The following is a 24835-nucleotide window of genomic DNA, read 5'->3' as shown; positions in this document are numbered from 1 at the left end:
AAAATATATGGATGGCGGGAACAACATAACAAATGCCTATACAACACTTATTTACCTATGTACATCTCACGGTTTAACGGTGTGAAATACATGAGCTGTCCTCCAATATCTATTGGTAAAACAGCGATTCTGATCGGCGGAGCTAACTATGGGAAATCGGGCCGCGTTACCACTACCATCGCTGCTGTTGGCCTCGACATTACACAAGGGCTATTGAACGAAAACACAGTTACAATGCCCATCAGCGTCATCACGATGGATTATAGTAGACGGATGAAGGAGAGGCTGATCACTGTGACGCCTTTAACACCACCCAACAGACACAGGTACTCCTGACCACAAATATAGCTATATCACTGTTACCGTTGCCATTGGCGATGGCTAGAGGATCAACGACATCGTCACTCCAAACAATGGCGAACAGCGAGAGCGAGGATGTTCTACGAAATCGATTTTCTCTGAAATTGGTCGCACTGTTACGACTGAGTGGGTAGAGGCCCATTTTCAGAGATGCCGAAGTTTGCCGTAGCAACGTTTAGTTATAAGTTATGCTGCTGCTGTTGTCCTGTAAGTTACAAATAGCAGTTAGGAGGAGTTCGCCTAAAAATGCCCGCTATCAAAGCTAATACGGTTCTGATCTACTCGAAATTGGTCAGGCCATTCCTAACTATAACAGGAGGCCAGGCGAGTCACTTCTTGTATACGCGGCTGTGCAGAGATCGCCCTAATATAGTTCCTAGCATAGACACAATTTGATCGTAATGTTATTGCATCGAAAGAAAATTAAGGTCTGTTGCCATTACAGGCCATATGATAAAATGCGACGCGTGGACAAACTCTGAATCCGCGGGAATAGCCTACTTTGAACGAATTTCGCTCTTGCCTTCGATGTGCCGTTTACAAACGCTCGTAGCCGAAACCAGCATACGAGGAGAGAGGCTTAATACGTCAATGAATTGATATGAATATAAATATCGTATATGATAGGTACACATTCTGTACTTAATGATATAGAGAATAACTACAATACGTTCTAAAACGAACTATCGTGACGCAGTGTCGGTACAGAGTTAGGTTCGTAAAAAAATCTATCGAAAATACCGCGTTAATACAAAGCGTTTAGCAGAGATCGTTTGAAACGAAGACCATCATTTAAATAACTACTACTAAATAAAGTACTAACAATTTGTTGGTTCTGAGAAACCCGGTTCATCTACCTTGTATACTGGGCCAACACCAAAGAACGGTCATGACTTTGTAAAGTTGTCTCTACACAATTTACCCAAAAAATCCAGAGTCGGATGGTAATTGCGGCACGTTTGAATCCTTTGCTCAGAGCCAAGCTGATGATGATACGTTGTTGTGTATCCAAATGCTGGGATACTAACAATTGTTTTTATCACATTTTTAATAAACTCACTAAAATTGTTACGGCGAAAAATTAGATACTAAAAGCTAAATACGATAGTCGATACAGCGTTCGGCCTGCTATCACGTACGAAATTTGGCTATAGGCAAAAATCAAAAACGCAATCTCTACGTTTCCATTTGTTCTTTAGCTGGAAATCGAATGTTCTATTCCATTAATCGCCAACTTATGGAACGTCTAATGAAATAATGGCTGCAACGATCGTGGTCACTCTAAGATAACTGTTGTCACGCGTAGATTTACTGCGCGACACAAAGGGCATATTTTCGAATAGATCAACATCGTGTCCAGAACGGATTGTTTATATTGCGTAAAAAAATTCGACCGTATTTTACAGTCATCATTTTTCCGTCCGTCCAGTGTCTCGTACGGCTCAATACCATAGTGTACGGCGTTTAGTACGCGGTGTGTCAACTTATTACTGAGGTGACTTCTTCATTGTGATTAAATGTGTATATATGTTTTTACTCTTCTTGGGGTTTGTTAGTACCAACCGTCTTTCGCACTTGTCCTGCAGTCCATGCCACAGGCCACAGTACTCGAATAGAATAGCCTGCATTGATAAAGAGAACTTTTTTCCAAAAAAAAAACACAATTTTTGAATGAAATGTTTTTTCCATGCTGTCCGATCAGTGTAGTACTGTTAAATACGTAGAAGAGAGGCATACATTGAATTGTTCTTGAAGAGCGAAGACTAGGGTAAACATAAGTAGATCTACAGTTTGAAAATGAAGATACAATATTTTCACTACTACTGCTACTTCAACTAAAAGTCTATTTCTTCTTCAAAACTCTACCTGCCTTGTGTTCCTATAGAGTTTACAGCACACAAAGCTGGGAACACGGTACCAGCAATGTCAGCCACATTAAAATATTTGTCCTGTTCTGCTGGGTAAAAACTGAGTACAACTTTCGCAGTAGTATCTAAACGTATTTTTTGAGATTTTTCCAGCCTAAAGATTTGTCCTAAAATTCGAAAAAAACGGCTGGATAAATGAAAAGCAGCGTGCATCAGGATCATGACAAGTATTGATTCACCTTCATAGCGTGCTTATTGCTTCAGCTATATAGCGTTTCCGCTTCGAAAATCTCCTTTCATTCAGTTGTAAAACCACATAGTTCCAGAAAAACAACAGCTGGCGTTATGGTTTGGGACACAATGTATCGAGCAATTTACACTGTGAAAAAAAACTTAGCTTTTAACAAAAATTCTACTGGAATCTGCAGCTCTTTGAAGAACAAAGTACTGGCTCGAAGATCGTCAACAAAGATTAACGAAGTCAAGTATCTTCTAAATAAGCTTCAACAAACATACCCGATTATTGCAGCAACGTCGAGAGTTGCGGCCTGACCAGGGTGTAGCGCTCTTGCCGAAAAAAAATTCGTCGACCAGTGCTTCCTTAGACAGGGGACGGCTTACAAGCATACAGCCCATTTACCAAATTAGCATAGATCAATCGTAACATGAAGATCGCTAACAATTTATTAGGCCAATGAAACGCAGAAGCTGTGATCCTATAGCGCTTTATTAACAATGCATCGAAATAATTTTAACTGAACACTTACGCTTGTCTCATATATGTCTTAGAGATTAATAGGGTTCTATATGTGCATATATATCATTGCGCGTATATCTAGACTACCAATGACTGGCTGTGAGGGCTGGTAGCAACTTGTTCGACCTATGGGAAGAGAAATGTTCTCGCAGCAATCAACGGAAAACGTCACCTGTGGACGCACGCAGGGCTGCTGGGTTACGAGAACTTCAGATAAGAGCTTGATCTAATCTGAGACGTTTTTGACATTCTCGGCAAAACCTTCGAAGTAAAGGTCAACAAAAATTGGTTAGGAAAGATTGATTATGCCGACTAAAACCGCCGCTAACTTCACGAATGGTACTAGAAGCTAAATTCAACGTTGTTGGCTTCGTATTTGAAGGTACGCGTTTTGCTCCAACTGTTCATCATGTCCATTTTAACATATGAAACTAAGAAGAAACAAATTTTCCAATGCAATGATCCAACGAGCAAAATGGTAATCCAAAAAGAATAATTACTATCATGCATACGCTTAAGATAGCAATTGTTTATATAATATGGTGCCTATCCTCGTGATGCCACATTTAAACCCTATTTGCCCTATAAACGTCGCCACATGTATGATGGTCTAGATTAGAAACTGGGAATACACACACTTTGCTTTATAGGCGGGTCGCTATAATAACGACGAGATAGCGATTTTTACAACATCTATTCCAATACCATGTAACCGATAGGACGGTCGATATCTATGCAACATATGGTCGCCAACACAGACGCCGCGTTCAAGTCTTTGTTAAACAAACAGCATTAGCAAAACACTCGCAGATGATTGAATACGCATCGATTTTGGATATTCAATCACCACCGTTAAGTTAAATGTTCCATTCGTCTATTTAGTTGCAGTGGATATTTATGGCTATGTTCAATGTCACATATCCTGCAATGTTACGTCGTTTTTCTAATGCGTTTGCCACGCGCAGCTGCTCTAAGCCACAGTCTGTATTGCCTTTTTTTCTGAACTGTCTTATCTGACTTTGTATTCATGATATTCTTTCGTATTCCTGGCAGACACGCTCCGACGGATCTTTTGTCGCCTGATCAACACCGTGCGGCCCTGGAAGCAGTCAATACTCTATACGAAGCCAAAAGCGCCTAATGTTGGTTGAAGCGAAGCTTTTGTTGTGAACGCGCCGAAGTAACAGTGTTGCAGCTATTCTCGAACGTTTAATTAACAAGAGACAACTAAACGAGAGGAACTCATCCTGAAACAGTACTTTAACAATTAAATTTTTGTCATTACTAAGAATACAGTCTTACTGCCATATACATTTACAGTGTACTATAGACGCCTGTGAGCAACACCGGCACAACAATAACATATCAGCAAACGCTAGGGCAATTAAAACGTTTACCTTTATAGTAAAGCCATAATAACAATTACTATTTAGATTATGAAACTCGAAGATCTCTAGCAATATTATCGTTTTAGTATTTGTTGCCCGCTTCGGGCAAGCAAGCTCATCGTTTTCTATTAATTTCTGGTTATTACGCTTGGCAATTTGGCAACGGGGTATCAATGACCGTCATTGACAATAAAGTCAGGGCCATTTCGTTGCAGTTCAGAGATAATGCATAGTCAACTTAAGAAACTATCATAAGTATCTTGCCGAAATGTGGAAGCAGACGTCGGAGTGTTTTTTTTTTTCCTAACTTTATGATCTCTTGAAATTTAATTGTATTACCTTTTGGCGTTGAGCCTTGCGCGTAGTCCAACGGGTCACCTTAAGATTATCTCGAGTTATTGATCTTGAAAGAACTGCTGATGGACAGCATCTATCGCAACTGCTTTGCATTGCATTATGTCATATGATCAAATGCTTTTTTTTTTTTTGAAACATGCAAAATGGAATGGAAAACACGAACCTTGCGAATGGTGTTGCGGATGGCGAACAGTGTGTGTGTGTGTGTGTGTGTTTATACATAGATGCCCAGGTCATCAGGTACCACTAGCTACATCCCACTTACTATAAATGTTAAGTTACGCTTGCAGAATCACAAGCGGTGGGGCAAAATTGTGACATTTGTTTATTCACACACTGAAATTACTCGCTCTTAATTAAACTTTGATTTGCTGGCTTGCACTAAATAGAAAGCGGCAACATATAAAAGCCTTCCTTAATGAATATCATAGATTGTTATGAAACAATCGTCTTTTTTTTTCAATACATAATTATTTCTTATGAATACATCATGGAATTAGCGTGTGCCTTTTTATCAGTTTAATTTTTGCGCACAACTGTTCGTTGCACGGCGTTATTTACAGTGTTATTAAGCAGCTCCTCAATGCTCTATTTTCTGGGTTATAACTGCTTTCTGCATACCTACGCTTTCATGCAAATTATATTACCTTTATCATTTTTGTCTTCTGGAAGAATTGATAATTGCCAAAATTAATATGAACTATAAAGGGCGGGCATGACAACCGAGGTCCTGACAGCATATTGTCTGTCGTAGCACAATTTGCTGATTAACCACGTAGTCTGCAAAGACACGCCTTGGCATAAAGTAAAATAATAATAGCGCGCCACACTATTCCAGCATAGGAATCTTCGTACACCGTTTATCATCTTTGATGGCTACAGAAGTACGGCCTGCGTGTCATTCTTTGTGGTTACGTTCGTAGAGATATTTGCGGTTGAAGGCTACGTAAAACACCACGTATCCTGGATAGCCAACTATTGTCGAGAGATATCGATATCCTAAAGATTTGATACTGTCTAGCTCGGTTTCCTAAGTGTCAAAAGATTCGCTTTCACATCTAGGTGACTTCACAGTAAAATGTATTGGTCCCAACGATAGAAGCAGTCCGTTATCGCGTCAATTAAATGCTGCTTGCCTATACATTGCTCGTTTGTTCCTGGCGCATCCGGCCAGATCAGGTAGTGCTTGCTATAAAAAGTGCCATAGTGGGCCTGAACAGATATGTATGTTTAATGGAAATATAGTTTATAGAAAGTACGTTCTGTTTGTTCGCCAATGGGAAAGCCGTCTTCATTCTGGTAACTTTGTTACAGGTTAGATGGTATATCCTTTCGTTTAAGCTAAATGGCATTCGGACCCGCAGCGTGGAAGTCTATAGATTAAATCCAGTACGAAACTAGAGTGTGAGGACTCCTTTTTACCAAAATCAACTTCGTCTCATATAGAACATTGTCTAAACCGCTATTTTCCAATCGACTTTTGATATTGAAAAGCACCACCATGATAAGATCTGATATTTGTGGCGAGAAATAAGGAAAAATATTGCATCTGTTTTCAGTGAAGAAGCTTAGTTTAGATACTTGCTCACTGCGTGCGATTCAACTCTGAGCGTAAGTATTTGTTAGATTCATCCATGGCAACCTTATATTCATTTCTGCCACAAATCCGCGCGTATCTACGAATATTGTAGATCACGATAAAATTGTCTAACCGGGTTAAGGTGGATGATGACAATATACACTATACAATAAGTGTGATAAAATAAGGAAATAAAAAAAATGCATATGGACTTTGCACATATGGATAGCTTATCGAGGCCTTGATTATGCGGCATATTTCTAATCTAAACGCCCGTTTCAATCGTATGAATACAATTTAGAGTATAGATGCGTCTTCACGTCGCTTTGCAGTTAACCCACTAATGCCACTGCATCTAAATGTCATACATTCTCTTCTCATAAAAAAAACAAGAAGAGAAAACTATTTATTCATACCGTCTGCTGCGTTTGAAGATAATCCGCGTTCGCACGGCTTCTTCATAACAATGAACTGGAATTATGCAGCTACGGCCATTCCTACGATATTTTGCAAACTTCCCAGAATCATCTTGAAGAAGAGCGGACGGTGAAACAGCTGGCCGGTCGCTGCTATCGCCACTGCTGCTGCTGCAGCAGCAGCAGCTGTAACTGCCGATGTCCGGCCCCGATTTCGAACACAGTTAACAATAGTTGCTACGGCCTTTTTCTTATTTCAGAGCGTTCACCGGCCCCCGGCTGAAATTGACCTTGTTCATTGGCGATGCTGCATCACCTCTTCACCTAATTACCTCATGGAGACTAATAAGGCCACGTTATTAAACTTTGCTCATGAGGGCTAATCGCGTGGCGAACCTTTGTTTTCGTTCAATGTTTTTCAAAACGGCCATTTTCGTTGGCCGCCACCACCAACTTCAAATGGGTCTTCCATTTATCGAGCAATTCTATTTCAGCCTAGTGTCCTACAGAAGCTTACTATGCAACGCTGTTCGTGCAAAGATCTGGCGAAGATCTGTACATCCATATATATAACGAAATTTATCTGCGAATTTATTTGAGAGGTTATGCACAACAGTTCATCATATAAGTAACTTCCAAACAGAGCTATCATTGTCGAGCAGGCAGCTGACCGAAGCGAATTAATATTAATTATAATAACTTATTCTTGATAGTGCTGCGTTATTTTCTTTTCTAACCTTGAGGGATATGATCCCAAGTGACATTTAGTTCAATTTTACTGATTGAAGCCAGCTTTAAGCTTGAGCACAATTCATTATTGGATAATATATCTACAATTGAACCGTTAAGATGAAAGAAGGACACTGGAAAAACGTGACCCTCAAATAGCTGTTGCTGAAAATGTTATTTCTTAGCACATGCTTTTTTTATATAATCACACTTGTCGTGTAATTACTCGTAATTCTTTCTTTATTTTTGCGGCTTACGACCGCCATCGTCCGGTCTGACAGCCTCGGTCCTAACTTCGAAATTCTTTTCGCCGCTAACGGACCTAAGATACCGCTAGCCGTTTACTTTTATCAGTTTAGAGTTTCTTCCTTCCTGATCGTTCACACTCTTCTTATAAAGAAATTTTAAAGCATTCAAGTATGGAAGAAGGCTGCACACGTACCTGCTCGAAATAAGAACGGTGTCTGTATTACAAGCGCACAATATTTACGTAATGAAACGTCTTGTACAATATAACGTATCTTTTACCGTTGTTTTGACCAAAGCTTCAGGCTACAGCCCTGTGAGTGAAGCAAAGTTTAAACCGTACGGTATTTTACAGATAGATTTCAAAGTCTGATTGGACGTGAAGTTTCTTTAAAGTGTGCACTTTTGAATACGACGAATAGGGATATGCATGCACCGATATACAATTATTGCTATATATAATGTTGGGTACTAAGTTCCCGCGATTTTTTGCAAAAGCTTCAAGTCCACACACCCTATCACTTACGAACAACTTCTGGTGTGCCGTTCAAAAATACCTTTCGTTCTTGATCAGTGTGACGCAGCGATATTCTGTTTTACGTATGTTCAATTTCAACTCAAAAAAGCACTTCAAAGATAAACGTTTCAAATGGAATAGAGGTGCGTTCTCAACGTCTTCTTTACTGTGCATTTCGTCGTGGCTAAGACGATACCGGGACAGCCAGGACCTTTTTTTATCTCGTATATAATAACGGATTCGTCGCTAAAAGGTCTGCTCAAGACGAGTTTTCTTGCTTTGAAAAGAATATCCAGGGTCTAAATAAAGTTCGTCGCCTCAAGTCCCTTGAGTTCACACAAAAACTTGGATTTTGGGTACTTCATCACGTCTTTGAATTGTGTGACGGTTTCAAGCGGTATCGGGCATTACGTGACCATAACAATTGATTTTTGCGCAGAATTGTTGGCGATGATCAGAAATGGTGTTTGCGTTTCACCATGGATCAGATACCGAAATGAATAACTCCAAAGAAGAAGCCAAAGCCCCGAGTTCAATCAGATGTTCATCCTACATATATATATATATATACTGTAAGTCGTGTGTATAATGATGTTCACGCTGCCCAAGCATAACTTTGATTACTTGTACAGATGTCGTGCCATTTTATAGGTCTGTTAGAGAAATCCCAGACAAGCCCAGCAAGACCCGCGGAGACTACTCATGGTGAAAAGTCATTGATGCTACACTTATAAGAAGACTGTTCACACAGAAATCATAGCTGAGGATACCTCACTTAATAAGTATATATAATAGATAAAAAAACATAGTAACTGAAAAGTAGGCTTGAAGTAAAACCTAAAATAATTTAGATAACTTTTCTTCGAGCCAAACAGTTAAATGTTGTTAACCCACTTATGTCGAATAAATCAGATTATTCAAAAAAAAAAAAGGCCCGGTAGACGAAATCAGGACACATGTGGCGGATTATATTATCAGAGGTGTCCCATTAGACTTCGAATGGGAGATTTTGTCGCATCCTCCGTATTCGTCGGACATCGCCGATGGACCAATTTTCGCCTGTTCCGTTCACTAAGCAATTATTATTGTGGGTTTATCTTTGACACGAACTAACAACACGAAACGAAAGACGTGGACAATGACGGAAGTTACATAACAGGAATGATAGATGTCCTATTTCCTATTCATTACAATGATCACGGAAACTCATCATTCGATCTGATATAAGCTATATTTCTTCAATACTTTATTTGACCCTTAGGTATGCAGTCTTCGAGGTTAACCCAATTTTCCCTTGGGCTCTCATCTGCAATATGACATTACACAACACAGAAGGCATGCCTTAAAGTAGACACTGAATTTTTACTCGTGTGTTTGTTTAAGCTTTTGCTTTTTTGTCGATTGTCTGCTTGTTGTGAATTATGATTGCCTTTTCAATATGCTTCAACGGCATCGGTTGAACGAGCGCCGCCTGTCGTCACACGTCGACAGTCGAAAGGTAATTGCGCTGATAGCGCGATCCAACAAGTTGATAAACGGAAGAATTATTGCCATTTTTCTTACTAGAAACTATTTTTCTGCGCTAGGAAAATACCTCCTGTCGGCTCATTTCAACAAACTTAATTACTAAGTTACGAGTAAGTTATCCTCTCAGCTGGTTTCATTTTGGGCGAGGAGAAAAATAATGTTTTCTCATGTTGATGTTGCCTACTGGAACTAGTTAAAACCAATGAGCTCTAAGAGTTTGCTTCATTATAACGGTCACCCTTCATTAGACTGTCTGCAGTATTTTTATGTGAGAGATTATTAATATGGCTATTTGTTATCATTATTCTTCGGCTAAAATGTACTTCATCAAAGACATGCAGCTGGTGAGATTGAAGCCAGATGATCGAGGTAGAGTTCTTCGCCTAGAGTCGAAGTTCACACAAAGAAGCTGTGTGACATATAAGCGTTGCCTGGTCTGGCCTGTATGACCAGATAAATAAGATGATGGCTACGTAGCTATTATTGATTCGGTGTTTTCGTTATTAAGCAAACACAAACACTAGCCCTTGTGACTTGTGTTTAGATTTCTTTCTCAAAAGCCCACGGGTACGGTTCTTAACGATTAGCAGCGCCTTTCACCTTGAAAGTGTGATTCCATCAAAATTTATCGGGTACAAATAAAAACAGAGCTACAGTATCAACGGCTAAACGTATTGATAACGCTGAAAAAATTATGTAGCGTTCTTTATTTTAGATTCTCTGTAGTAATGCAGAACCACTGATTTAGCCAAAACTGGGAGTGGCTGATCCCGCGCAAAGCGAGCTGGCATATACAGACAGTAAGCAAAATATATTAGTATTCGTATGGTTGATACACATGTATAGTATATTCACATAATGATACGTACACTTATGTATATCTACGATATACTCAATACAGTATAGCCTCAAGCTTTCACAGATACGAAGTCAGTTACCGATCATTTGGTTTTTCGTGGGGGGCAACATGGACAGCACGGAGGGGCCATTACTACAACATCTTTTTGCGGTGACGCAGGGGTAGGTAGCATTTGTATTAGAAAAACCCAACATGATCAATAGAGAAAGAAGTAGCATAGCCGAACAAACCGCATTGTTCCTCTCTGTCGAAGCGGTTACCGGTGAAGATGACATTTAGTGATACGACCAATAATGGCACACGATGAAGCCGGACAGTAATGTCGGCCATTTTTATGCACGTTAAAATTGTACGTTTTAAATGTACGTTAAAATTGTTACCTTTAACGTGCATCTGCAACGCTAACATAGGTCACCCAGTCAGATTATTATTGTAACGCTATGTGGATCTATGAATTTCATAATGTAGAGCTGGCAAAGGCGATCAGAGATAGCATCACTTGTTTATTTCGGGATTTTGCACCAACATATTGCAAAGACACCTCGGCGGTCCAGGCTAGTCGTAGCTCTTCAAAAATACTTTTGGATCTGCGTTCACCTTGGACCCAATCACGAATACATCTTCGACGTACTCGTACTCTGACCCCGTTGCTTGTTTAGCTGTAAACAAATTTTTGCCTCCCTCTCTCTCTCTCTCGATACAGATACTTTTTTCTACTCTGACGAAAAAATTTCCAATCGTAATAAGAAAAACTGAGCACGAAATTGTTGACTGATTCTCATATGATGAGTCGGTAATAAGCGGTCGTAGATTCCTCTTAAATGTAATTTTACCTGAAAGCCGTATGTGGTTTTCATTGCGAACACTGGATGATGTGAACAGGCATCTTTTCTGTTAGACGATTTGAGTTGCAACGAGACGAGACTATCGCGCCTTTTTGCAACTTGTCGAGCGTTTGATGGTTTTCGCTTGAGTGAGTTGGCGCTGGCTCAGCTATAACAATTCGTTCGTCGCCCGTCTGTTTCCCAGCTCACCTCTATTCCCCGGCCAGCCCAATACGTCTGCGTAGATAGGGGCGCGCAGCGACCAAGGAAAGCTTCTCCAACTATAAAAAAAATTATGCTAATAACAGTGGCAAAACGCAGCCAGCGGATACATAGTGTTCCGTAAGCGATACCGCATCTATACGATTCTCGAGCCATTTGTCGAACCCTAAATGACAAGTTACCTTGGAGACTCCAACGTTGGAAAGGACGCGCGAACGAAGATCCTTTTATGAATATACTATGCTAATCATCCTTCCGCTCGTCTATCCGTATAGAAAACAATATAGAAGTGTGGCGTGTGTATGTTGCAAGTTTAGCGGCAGTATCAGCTCGTAGCAAGCAACTACCGCGTTAGCTGATTCAGTCCATTTACAACAATAACATATCGGGGGGCAGAAACTCGCCAGCCGCTTGTGCTCCTCGTGTGAACACGAGGTGTTGAACCTCGGAAAAATGACCCTATTTATATTGAACCGTAAGCGTTATTATCACATAAACAGGAATGAACGGTAGCAGTGGGCGCGACAGTTGGTTTCAATAGTAGCGCGTCAACGTAGTTCATCATCGTACTGACTTGAGAGGTCCTGTACATAGATTCAATTGTGTGCTAGAGAAGACATACATTGTATTCATACGTTGAATGTTTAGAGGTCAACGGAAGCTTTAGATAGGCTTGTTTTGAAATGAACGATCATTTCGTTTGATTCTCTAGCGCAAAACACTTGACTTCTTGGTTAAACTGATGATGCGTTGATAAACCACCGCAATACAGAAGAACAGATGAGCGTTTACTGTGTTAGTTACGAGTAGTCTGGCAGCTTACTCCGTATAGCGTAGCTATTCTATGCTATGAACATTCACATATACCTGCAGTAGGAGCTCATAGTTACGTCGTTTTTATACGTTATGCTGAACCGTGCCTTCTGAAGAGGCCATGTCGATATACCATTGACGTTCACGTATTGATTTGTATTTACTCACTAGGTTTTTAGAATACGGTTTCTCGCAGCGGGTCCCTGACGTTTTTGTCGCTACACTAATCATCGTTTAAATGGTCAAAGCGTTGCAAGCCCTTAGTAGTTCTGTTTTTTTCAGATCAGAATCCGAAGTAAAGTCTTTCAAATAAATTTGTCACAAAAGAGAATACTGAATCTTCGGTCCAACTAATGCTGATAATTTAAAAATAGCTTGAACTTCCATTAGCTTCATGTCATCAACCATTTCCTCTCATGTGATATTCGAAAATGTTTTTTAAAGATATGGACAGACAAACTGATTTATCTGCGTTGAACAGAAATTGAACATTATTAAGTTTGGCCGTGATGGATTCATAAATTAATGGAAAACTTTTCGATAGTGTTCAAAAGGGACGCTGTTTATGAGACAATAGATAGTCAAAATAAATATGACTGATATATAAAGCGCTTTGTCTAATGATTTCAAGTATGCATATTTGCGTGTAACCCGCTCCAAGGGCACAGGAAGGCATGTTTTTGTAAATATCTACAATATGCTCATATATGTGGTATAAGGAATGGCTAATCATCTGTGAGTCCATCTGGTTACAAGCGATTTATGCAGTATGTATGTTATATATAATACATATAATCAATTGTTTGCATCGGGTGAAAACGCGTACTGTCTACCACGGTATGGTGCCCCCACGCATAGCGAAAGCTGGCAGAGCAAATAAAATCACACGGTCTCGACCATTTTTCGATGTTACTCGTTGTTATTCTTCTTGCTGGAAGGTCGTTTACCAGCCTATTCGTATCTGTAGACGTATATGTATATAAATTCCTAAGCTAATTTGGTGGGGTAAATGCAATATTGCCAAACACGGTAAAGGCTTGGGACTGTTTGTCGTAGAGCATCAGTATGATATGTAGCAAATCCATTGATTAAGATTACCGGCGTCGTCTGAGTAAGAGGATTGTCCATTTTCATTTAGAGTAATTTATTCTGTTTGTGTTTTGTGCCATTTTTCTGTAGTGGTATTTAGTTGACTAGAATTTTCCGTTGAACTACGATAAACAAGTAGGATCTAATTGGAGCCTTTCCGTACTTTTCTGAATTGCTTCGATCCATTAAGTAATGTGGCAAGACTGTTCGGTGTATCTATTAAGTTCGTAACTATTTTTCGTAAGTTCCCATAGAACTTTTCAGCATTGACCCGCCGCCAACGGTCAGCTGCCTGCAGTTTCAAAGCCGCTATTTCGAACAGTGGCGGATTGGGCGTATAATTGTATTTATGCTGGGGATTAGAATTGATCCCCGACGATGATCAATTGTAATAACGCTTTATATATCTTACGTGAACGGAGCTTATAAACTTTATCAAACCTATTGTTACGAGAAGCTTCCAAATAGACGGGATAACATAGAGGTCACATGGAACATTCTGCTCGTTTGTCACAGCTGCCAACGGACTTTGTCTTTCTTACTGGTGATGACTTAACATAAGAACCGACGGCACTGAACTATTCATGATCCAGTTTGTGAGTCAATGCGTAAACACTGTTGCGCGTAAAAACGGCTGCTTGTCATTACATTCATTTAGTATTTTCAGTAGCAAAAAACAGCCAGTTTTATTTAGATAAAATTTACGATGCTTGATGGGGAACAGCGCTCCGTTTTCTGATTTACAACGAAAACGAACTCCTATCCAGCGCGACTCTTCTTCACAAGTGTCCTTTTTTGCACCAAATTGACTCCAATTTTTCTATGGCTAGTGAAAAATCCAAGGAAGATTTTCATTAGAAATCGCATCTAAAAATGCCCAAAACGCTATTTTTTATACATCTGGGTCTTTTACAGAGAAACTAACGACCGTTTTGAAAAACAGAGTATTTATTGTCATTGGATCATCCAGGTGAGCTCGAGACGTTCTTAAAGGTTATCGGCCGCTTAGAGCCCAAAGTTCCATTCTGCCTCAATTTTGTCCTCCGTTTGAACGACCCTTTCCTTACGCGTTCCCATACTTGTTGACACACCCTATTAAAAGATTATTTGGGTATTAAAGAATAAGTAGAGGGTCCTGAATTGAATATATAAGCGCAGTGAATTATCGTTATGTTGAAAGAAACGAGGAGTCGCTATTTCAAGTCAAGTCCTGCCGATGGCACATACTACACAACCTGTGCAAGCAGAGAAAGTTGTTAATCTTGTAATGGCTTTCTTAAGCAAACCCTAACCGTTAGCTTATGCGGAAAATTTCGATGAAATATATGTGGATACAATTTTAGAGGCAATTTGTAAGAATGAACCGTTCAATCTAGTACTCCATAGACGCCGATGCTGAAGCGTAATAATCATGCCACTTAATTATACCATACATAATTAACTATATTATCATCTAGTCGGCCATTAAGTCGCATTGGAAAGACTCCATCGTTCGATAATTTGAATTTACCACGATTGTCTTTGATAATTTTAATAGGCGGAAAAAAATGACAGCGTATAGTGCTCATATGCTAAATTATCTCATATTGAATAGATACCCATTGATTTCTATTGTATGTAGGGAAAACACCAAGTTCAAATGTATTACTCCATATATCATGACTATGGAAGCGATTGTATTCTTCTACTTTTTCGAAATGATTTTCAATCAAACTATTAGCTCCCTCTGAGGGAGGATAGGAACAAAGAGGACAGGCAAAATGATAGACATGGCCCTATTTTCTTATACAAAAGCCATTTCAAACCAACGTGGTGTCACCGGAAAAGCTCTCTTTCCAAGTTTCAGGCACAGCGCGTACACGCCCGCTCTATGTCTATTCGTTTCGTATACAATGGAAAAAAGATTTGTAGTAAATAAATATTTAGTTTGAATCTGCCTGAATAATAACAATCAAACACATATAAAATCCACAGATTGGCCAAACCGGGCAGAATCAACGCTACTCTATTTGTTTTCATAGTAGATTTGGTATTTGCCGGATACAAGCTTCAAGTGACTATATCATTTCAGCGATGAACGCACCGAGCAGCCTTTCAGTCTTGAACCTGTATGACTTGTTCAACATGCATAGAGAGGAGCTCTATGATCGATCCGCGTGTGATCGGTATAATACTTTGATTAAACTGAGTAATTCTATTGCATATGTTACCAAAGTATCTGTTCGAAGTACTAGCAATGAAATGGACAGAGAACCTATAGCAGTGGTAAAAATATTGGCATAAAGGGTCACAAGTTCTTTCTGTTGATTTACTTTTGTATAGAAATATATTGAAATTAACGGGTTCAGATCATAACGGTGCATTTTTGATCACATACAAGAAGCATGGAAAACCTAAACGTTCAACGTTCCTAAGGGGATTCACTGAAAACCACCTGACGTGTAACTTGTTAACTAGATGCTATTATAATGTACTAGTAAATTATTTATCGTTTGTTTTAATAACGATTTGCCCTGTAGGCGTTTCAAGTACAGCATAGTCGACACACCTCGCCCGTAGATGATGCTCTATTTATATAGATCGTTTGAGGAAGACAAAAGTTATTCGGATTACTTATTTCTTCTTTTCTTTTTAGCCTACAATCGCTGAATCTCTACTGTCGCGCTTGTACGCAAGTTAAAATGCCAACTATACCCAGAGCATCCTTCTGACACGGGTGACTGCTAAACAGAACAGTAATATATTCACATCGCCATTTTAGAACCCTGCTTTATTTTCTCAAGTTAATTTCAGGTTTTTGAAGCCCCAGACGCGATTTTCAAATGGTGTAGTCGATAACAAAAGATTCAGGAGACCCAGACGGACCAGCGCTGATTACGTAACAACTCTTCTTGGCCTTTCCCAAGAAATGTTACTGTTTTTATCAGCAGCTAGCTAGCCAGCCAGCCATTGTAAGCATTTATTGTTGTTGTTGTTGTTGTGCATGCGTAGCCTTCCTAATGCCATCGACTATTGGAACAATGTTGCCAGAGAAACTTCGTTAGTAAATTCATCTGTTTGCGCCTGAGCGTGTCCGTCCCATGTGTCTGTCTGTCTGTCTGTCTGTCAATGCGCCTGGGTTCATACCATATGTTTTTGGCGTCCATCTTCCTCTGTCCTATATGGAGCTAATGCAGCTTCACTATTCGCATTATGATCAGTATTGTTATATAGCAATTCTTACGAGCCTGTGTGCGACAGGGCACGCATGGTATTTGTGGGGGGATATCGTTCGCGGTCGCTTTCGCCTTCATCATTACCAGAGACATAACAACAACAAAAGGCGATAGTGCAGTGTAATGAATAAATGTTTGATCCTTGAGAAAGTCAACAACTATTCCAACCATTCCCTGATATATTTTCATTAGTGGAGCTTTCGCCAGGTGGGGCCGGCCCAAGGCTTACTTATATAGAGCGGAGGGCAATTTAAGAAGTTACGAAGCTTAACTATGTTTTCAAGAATTTACTAAACAGAAAATACCTAATCGTGCAATTCCATTGACATAGTACAAATGAGTATCCTAATCACAGTACTGTCAACACAAGGTTATGGTTAGCTTGTCCTTGCAAATAAATATATCTCTTTCAAGAAACCAAGATGTCCTCAGGACCGAGAGACGTCGCTGGCTTTCACGAACCACTGATGATATCAATGATCATAAATGATTAAACAGGTATCCTGTAAACTTAATAAGGTCGGGCGCAAAACGCGCCACACAATTATAATGAATACGACGAATCCGCCTTGCGTTTATCAAATGGAAATTTTAGGATGCTGTGACAGATTCTGGACATCACGGTTCATCATCTTGTTGAAGGATTAGAGGTCAATAGAGCATCACCATTCTATTTTGATGTAACTATGTAACGTTTTACCTATCTTCGGTATCATACCCTAACTGCGATAAATATATATCAGCTGTATTTTTCTTCAGTAGCTTTTCGTTGTCAACAAGGCGTTCTTCTGCAAGAAATTAACGAACGAGTAATCGGGGCCCAACGAGTGGTCCAAATGCCTGGAGCATGGCATGGTCGCCCTTGAAGTTGCCCAAGAACATTTTAAATACAGCGCCCAGCCGTCACTTCAATTTATTCAGTGGCCTCATCAGTGGCAGCAGCAGCAGCAGCAGCAGCAGCAGCAGCAGCAGCAGCAGCCCTAACGATCAAGGAATTCCAGTCGATGACAGCTACGAGGACTTTTTGAATTTTTTTGTTAATTTAACAGAGTACTTTTCCTCCTCTTTCCTGTTCTAGAGATATATGGACCGCCGCCTTATCCAGAATGAGGTTCTGTTTACACACGTGCGACAATTGAGCGTCACGCAAAATTATCATTAGTACAAATATGACACGTTAAACAGACAGAAGGAAGAAAAAATGAGCGACGAAACGAGCCAAGCCCGTAGCATTTTTTTAAACATGATTATCTCCAATGGTAGGATACGCCTTACGTATGCTTGATCGTGGTTATGCCGTTAAACCTATAAATGATCGCTTCGAGTCGCTGAACTCGGATGAAATCAATTAAAATCAATGGCCGGATTTCTACCTACATATACGATTTTTTTTAGCTGCCTGTAGGCGAGAAGTGATAAATGTGTGGAAAAATATGGCAATAACCGCTAGGACTGGTGGCGTTTTTGTTCTCTATGTGCCCTGACTAGTAGTGAATTAAAAATACTATTTTCACTGTTTTTCAACGGTCGAACGATATTACGCAGGATAGGAAACGTGTATTTATGAAAGGCTGTGTAAACAGCCGTTTCCTATATGAAACAGTTGCAATAATAGCTATTTCAGCTGTTGTCGTTTAGGTTCGCCCAAAGAAATAAACGACCCAAATGTATGTACGAGCGAAATCTTAGAGATGTTTTTATTCACTATCGCTGCGAATATTGCTAATGTTACAGTTACTTTCCTTGTTTATTTGCCCACCTTTTTTGAATACCTCAAGCCGTGCTTGCAGAATTCTAAGCCGTTCGTACTTAGGTAAGAAACACAAACCTGCAAACTAGTCGAAATAAGAAAAGCTCAATTTGTCCCTAACAGAACGAACTGATAGTTTGTACTTCTGCGTATTGATCCGTCTACGCAGTAAATCTTATATATTACGCCGTATGCCATGATAAAAATTGTTTCCAACTTGATTTTATTATTGGACTGTTCCCATCACTCATCCTCGTATAGAGTAAAGTATATGTTCAATGTGCATGTTCTTTAATTGGCCTATTACGTTAACATAATCAAATACGGTTCAAGGCTTTCTAGCGATTTTCATTTGCCACAAAGTGTCAAAGACATATTGAAAAAACAACAAAAAAAAAAAAATGTAAGGCCCTGCGTACTTGCGAACAAATGAAAGTTCGTCATCTAACAAATCAGGCGTTTAAAGAACAAGTACGTGTCTGGGAAAGCCAGTAATGGTAAATTGTGTTTTTTTTTTTTTTTTTTTTTTATTCATAAAATCAAAACGAGAAACGTAGAAGCTGTGAATTCGAACCGGTCCTGCTATATATAACTTCAGTTCACCGTATAATAGCTTTAACTTGCTTGATATTCCCTGTGCAAAAAGCTGCTTGGATCTCTTTCCCCGTAAGCATTAATTACGTATACGTCTGTTAACCTGTATGTACGCATACATTTGAACCGAAGATACATCCAACGCTATTCTTTATAGTTATATTGTATCTATGATCAATTTGTATAATTATCTGCTAAGTATAAGACCTGCAGGCGTGAAAATAGATGTTCGTATGGATAACTTGTAAATTACGAAACTGCAAAGCTAACAATAATAATTTGCGCATTCAAACGGATCCGTCTATTGGCGGACTACTGGAGTTATACCAGCCCGAAGTTAAATTCAAAAAAAACTGCAGATATTCTAAGTTGAGAGTTGTTAGCAAAAATCATGGGCTAATTGGAGCCATAGCTTTGCGATATTACAGAGAGAGAGAGAGAGAGAGAGAGAGAGAGAGAGACCTTTCTTTGCGTGTATTATGTCCGCTGTTCAGTTTCAATAAAAAGAAGTATCCTTCGCTCATCCAATCGTGTAGGAATGTGTAACTCCTGTCGACCAAATGGAAACGAATTGCGTTTTCCACGTTGAATGACTGGTGAAATAAAGCAATAATTAGTACCATTGTCACCAGCTTTTGATTTAAGATTCGCTATTAAAACTTTTCGTTACTACCTAACTTGACGCCAAACGGTTGCGTTGCCAGACAAAAGGGATCAGTAGACTAAAATTACACTGAATATTTGTTTAACCTGTGTCGTACGTTTGTCTAGTCGCGTTTGTGTCTGCCATTTGAGGAACTCTAATTACTACAAGATTATCAAGTAACCAGTTTTCGGCGAAGACTCACATAGGCCTCTGTTTGCTGGGCAGCTAGGCAGCGGAAGGCTGTAGTAAGTATAAGCAGTACACTGCAATTAGTTAGTGTATCACAAGAAGTCATTGTATGGGGCCAAAAATTTCCCTGAATCGATCCAACGGTTGCCGTACGCATCGTTATAGTAGTCCTTCGACGACGCTGATAGTCTAATAATGTGGTGATCATAGTTACACGGAACACTTACGTGCTGTTCATGCACTAAAAGAACGGGCACGTCACGGCGCGTGTGTCACAGTAATAATGGCTGCATAAGTCACATACGTCGTCGTACGGTATTATACCAAACTGAACACGTCTTCAGACTCATCGTACAACGGCCAAACCGTAACACGGAGAAAGATCGAAGAGAAGAGTGAAAACTACGAAGTATCAGATTTAGCGCTAAGAAGTGGCACGACACAGAGATCCCGACACCGCTAGCACGAGTTGGCAGTGATTAACAACGGTGACGCGAACCGTTCGCTGTCCAAACAGGCTGTGACGACAGCATCAGCGGCGATAGATGAGCCGAGAGCTCGGTGCAAATGCACCAGTAGGTAGCTAGCTAGGCAAGGGACAGCAGCAGATGATGACCACTGGCAAAACCGAAAGGATGTTCCATAATGCTGTTACTGCTACTAGGAGAGCGATGAACAGAACGTCGCAGGCGCGTTGGCGGCAGCTGTCGGCAGAGGGAGGCACAGCCAGGGGAAGACCCAGTGCCGGCCACACTGCTCCGGAGGAACAAAGGACCGCCATAACAAGGGATGCAACCAGGCGTAGAGATGAGTCGCACCAGCAGAAGCCGCAGCAGTAACAACAGAGCAACCGTGTTGTCGTTGTCGATGGTAACCACTATGGCGAAGTTGGCAATGCCGTTGCCGCTGCTGCTGCTGTTATCGTTGTTACTGATGATGCGTCATGCCGTCAGTGGATCCCTCCTTGACGATGAGGCAACGGCTACGGTCCGCGCCCCATCTCTCGCTGCGCAGATAAATGCTGGCATTCGAGAAAATGATCGGGTAGGGTGATGATGATAAAAACGAGGAGGATCAGGAAGATCGTCGTGATGGGGTTATAAAAGAAGACCCCCGGATAGCCCGACCCAACAGACAGAATGTGGTCAGATTAAAACAGTCGCCAGAGATAGCAGATGTATCCTTTCTGTCTCTGCGGAACAGAAACAAGAGAGCTTTTAGATACCCACCCACTTATTATATTGTTTTATTTTAGACGGTCTCTGGCGAACCAGCAGAGACGAAATAGGACAGACGTACTAAATGAAAGCAAAGTAGATTCATTGACCACGATAAGACGATCCGACCAGAAGGACTGATTACGGCGCACTTCTAATTTTGTTTAACAAAGTCAAGGACCTTTACGATAGCAACAGCCGTGTGTCGTGGACATCCTATTATTAAGCGTTTTGCATGGCCGATTTAGGAGAGCAGACTCGCGATATAGCAATGCAGGTGGACTTGCATCAATGATTCGCCTGCGCTGAAGGCGGCGCCTTCCAACAAATGGTAAGTAATCCGGTTGTGTCTGACTGAGGCAATGGACACAAAAAAGCATCGCAGCGACCGACAAGGACGTTAGTTCCTTTTGGAGGATGCCGATGTTACGATAGCACGTGACACAACGAAGGAAAGTACGTCTGTGTGTCGATGATCCATCCATCTGATTATTGGTTTGGCGAACGTACGTTCGCCCGTCTTCCCGGCCACTGATATCAGATGCCAGTATGTATTTGTCATTTTTTCCTACCGCCGTGTTCTACTAATTACGAACGTATCGACGAGCAGAATCAAACAGGCTGACTGCAAAAATATTAAGCGAAAATAAGCAAAACGGACGTTTTGCACACCAGATCTATGCGCGATTAGGGTAGTTGGCTGATCTTTGGTAGCACGTCTCGCATAGCATAGTATACCTTACGATAACGAACGACGAGAAAAGAAAGCATTTTTATTTCGTTCATGTTGCTATTCGTCTTTGGCCGTCATATCAACGGTAACACAGCCACTAGTCGTTCAGGCCCTAGCCACGTGTCGTCTGTGTCTTCAAGCTTATCCGTTTGTATGTATATAGACCTGTATGTGTATGTATTCGCGCATCTGATAGACTATAGACCACGCTGGCTGTGCCATTTTGTTACTCTCTGTCAAACGGTACATAAGAAAGTTCACGTGAGTACCTTTCAACGTTCGAAGTGGGTCTAAACTCAAGAGCTACACTTTTCCGTTGAAAAGTTTAATTGTGTAAGCAGAAAGCGAATGAGGAATGGTCTCAACCACTCTCTCTCTCTCTCTCTTTAGACGGCTGGCACTGCTGCTAAAGCAGCCCGTGTGCTACTTGCCGAAAACCGTAGAAACGACCCGCTCATTAGTTGGTGTCCGATGATAGAATTGGCGGGTAATCAACAATAAATTGACTAAATACCGATTAAGAAAGAGTCGTGTCCCAAGCCAAGCTAGCAGTAGCGGCAATAACGGACCGAGCCTCTACCGTAGCGGCGATTAAAGTAACGTGGCAGATTGAAAGAATCGCCTTTTCCCTCACCCGTCCGCCCGCTCTCCGAGCAAGTCCCATACATCGGCGGCCGATTTGTCGCTGAACCGCCGGTTTGCTTTTCATCTGGCAGCAGTAACAGCATTAACAGCACCCGAGGCGCTAGTGTGCCCCAGGCGACTTGTGAGCCCACCAGAAGCAGCTCTCCTAAGCTAAGATACCCTTGGGGTGTAGTTGATCATCACAGTCAAGGTCTAGCGGGCCAGCGAAATAGCTGTCCCCTAAAACGGCAACGGTTCCGAAAATAGATCGTCTGGGCTAGAACAGAAGATCAGAAGTTCGATCCGGCCAGTCGATACGAACGTGGAATTGAACGACCTCCCGCTTGCTGCCGCCCTCGTTACTATAGAGTACGAGGAAGTAGTTTGGTGTTGATGATCATGCCCCCGAGATTGATCCGACAACGACGGTGCTCGACGTTGCCGATATGGCTGCCGTACAAACAATACACTGCCGGATAACAGTAATCATTCGGATCAACGCCAAGTATTGCCAACAACAGCAGTAAGCGGGGTAAATGCAGATGCCTCCGCAATCTAGGCCTCAATTACTAATAGAGTGTACACTATGCGATCCAAGTTAATACGGTGGAAAACGATCCGCCGATGTAGGCTATATTAGGAATACTGGTTCCGATCGTATGTGGCTCTATTGACTAAGAGAAGAGCTCGGTCCGTTATTTCCCTAATTCAGTTACTCCGTACAAGCGAGATTATGAATGAGCGTACGTTATTGTTGCTCGCGGTACTATTCATGGGGTTCGCTGATGCAGCTTTGGCCGAACGTTCCACGTGGCTCTTTGAATTTTGTGTTTGTTTCACGTTTTAATATCTATATTAAAAAAAAAAAAAAAAAGAAAAAGAAAACTTTAGTGATATTCATTACTACAGCGACTCAATCTGAAATCATTGGTTACATTACACGCAGCTCAATGAATCACGTCCTCTTTTATGTTTAACGTCAAGACCTGTTTGCTCAAAGGGCAATTGCTCTTCGTTTTGATTTGAATGAATACAATTTTCGTAATCGTATATTTAACAAAAATTCGAGATTATGCGCCTTAGAAGCTGGAAAAGGCAATTCTTTTATACTTCGTGCATAGTAACTTCATCCAATGCGTGGAATGACCTCATCGTCTACCTAGACCATTGGTCAGATCATTCGACTGACTGTGTTATGAGCTACCCAGCGTCAACTTTTCTGACGGCCTGCGAATTTGAACTTGATCTGCTAACTGTTTTGTGAAACTGTGAATTTACGTAGCCTATATATAGTCAGATATTGGCCTATTTCTGTGAAAGGAAGTTTAATGTTCTCGATCTGTTAATGATGTATCGAATGAAAATGAGATTTTTGCATGTGACTGCAGTATTTTTAAACCAACATTAACCTCAAATTGATTTGCACATCAGATGCACACTCCAGCCAGTATACATTTTTTTTTTTTCGTCAATAAATTGAAAAATTTCTCCGAAAAGGCAAAGCGTCTCTAATAGGTCTAGTTGAGGCCCATCTCGATATTTGGGTTACATAGGGTGTGTTCCTCCTCTTTGCATATATGTAAAATAGAAAGCACTGCCGTTGTTGACCTTATTTCACTAAAATAGATCTGCTCGAAACCTTGAAATAATATCTACTTTCCTGTACGTCGTCGGTGCGTCGTTTTATGTTCAAATATTCTGAGATGGTTAATTTCCTTAGGCAACTAAATATAATGAACTAGCTTACATTTGTTCAACATTTAATGACTGCGTCCTATAGTTTCATAGCTACTAGGTTGAAAAATACCAACACCTGTGACCGTGGAAAGTTATCGTATTGAATTCCGCAGGAATTTTCTTTTGACCATTGTTGGGTGACTATGACTTTAAACATGGAAGTTTGCCCTGTATGGGCGGACAGATCATATTTTGCTCAACATTATGGTAAAACCCTTTGCAAATCGCCTCAGTTAGTTGTTTGAGGTTTTGACATATACCTATGTAGGCGCAAGCCAAATTTAGAACTATTGCTGATTAGTTTCACCATCACCTTCCAGCGCTGAACCAACGCCCAATCAACTCTGACTTCGTCAGAGTCGGACGGTCTGCCTCACGGGCGGACTGCACAGAATACCTGTCGGCGCTCCTACACGACTTCATTCACGAAAAACAGATGTCTCTTATTGGAATAGGAAATGCCAGTTGACTGCAATAGAAGCCTGCTGGTTGCGCGTGCTCCTCGCCCATAAACACTTTACGAGAAGTTTTGTCGCGCAATGGATTTTCCTAAAGTGCGTAGCGTCGTAGGAGGGTGAT

General features: G+C 40.8%; 1 protein-coding gene across 8 annotated transcripts in view; it reads right to left on the bottom strand.

Annotated features, from left to right (window-relative positions):
• Window positions 1-20596, bottom strand: part of LOC111243112 (cubilin-like) — a 70691-nt gene extending 50095 nt beyond the window's left edge. For 4 of the 8 annotated variants that reach the window (XM_086977780.1, XM_022788199.2, XM_022788201.2 and 1 more), the window contains exon 1: window positions 19959-20593. Coding sequence is in view for 4 of the 8 variants with exons in the window: in XM_022788199.2 (XP_022643934.1) it covers window positions 19959-20153 (195 nt within the window). In the remaining 4 variants the exon portion in view is untranslated. Of the gene's footprint in view, window positions 1-55; window positions 295-4712; window positions 4839-19958 lie in introns of those variants that run through there. The other 4 variants (XM_086977789.1, XM_086977781.1, XR_002670309.2 and 1 more) reach the window with 3 other exon arrangements.
• Window positions 20597-24835: the final 4239 nt, after the last annotated feature.

The sequence above is a fragment of the Varroa destructor genome, unplaced genomic scaffold, assembly GCF_002443255.2.
Source record: "Varroa destructor unplaced genomic scaffold, Vdes_3.0 BEIS01000001.1, whole genome shotgun sequence".
Taxonomy (NCBI): domain Eukaryota; kingdom Metazoa; phylum Arthropoda; class Arachnida; order Mesostigmata; family Varroidae; genus Varroa; species Varroa destructor.
Note: the sequence above shows the minus strand (reverse complement) of the source record. Positions and strands in the feature narration are given on the sequence as shown.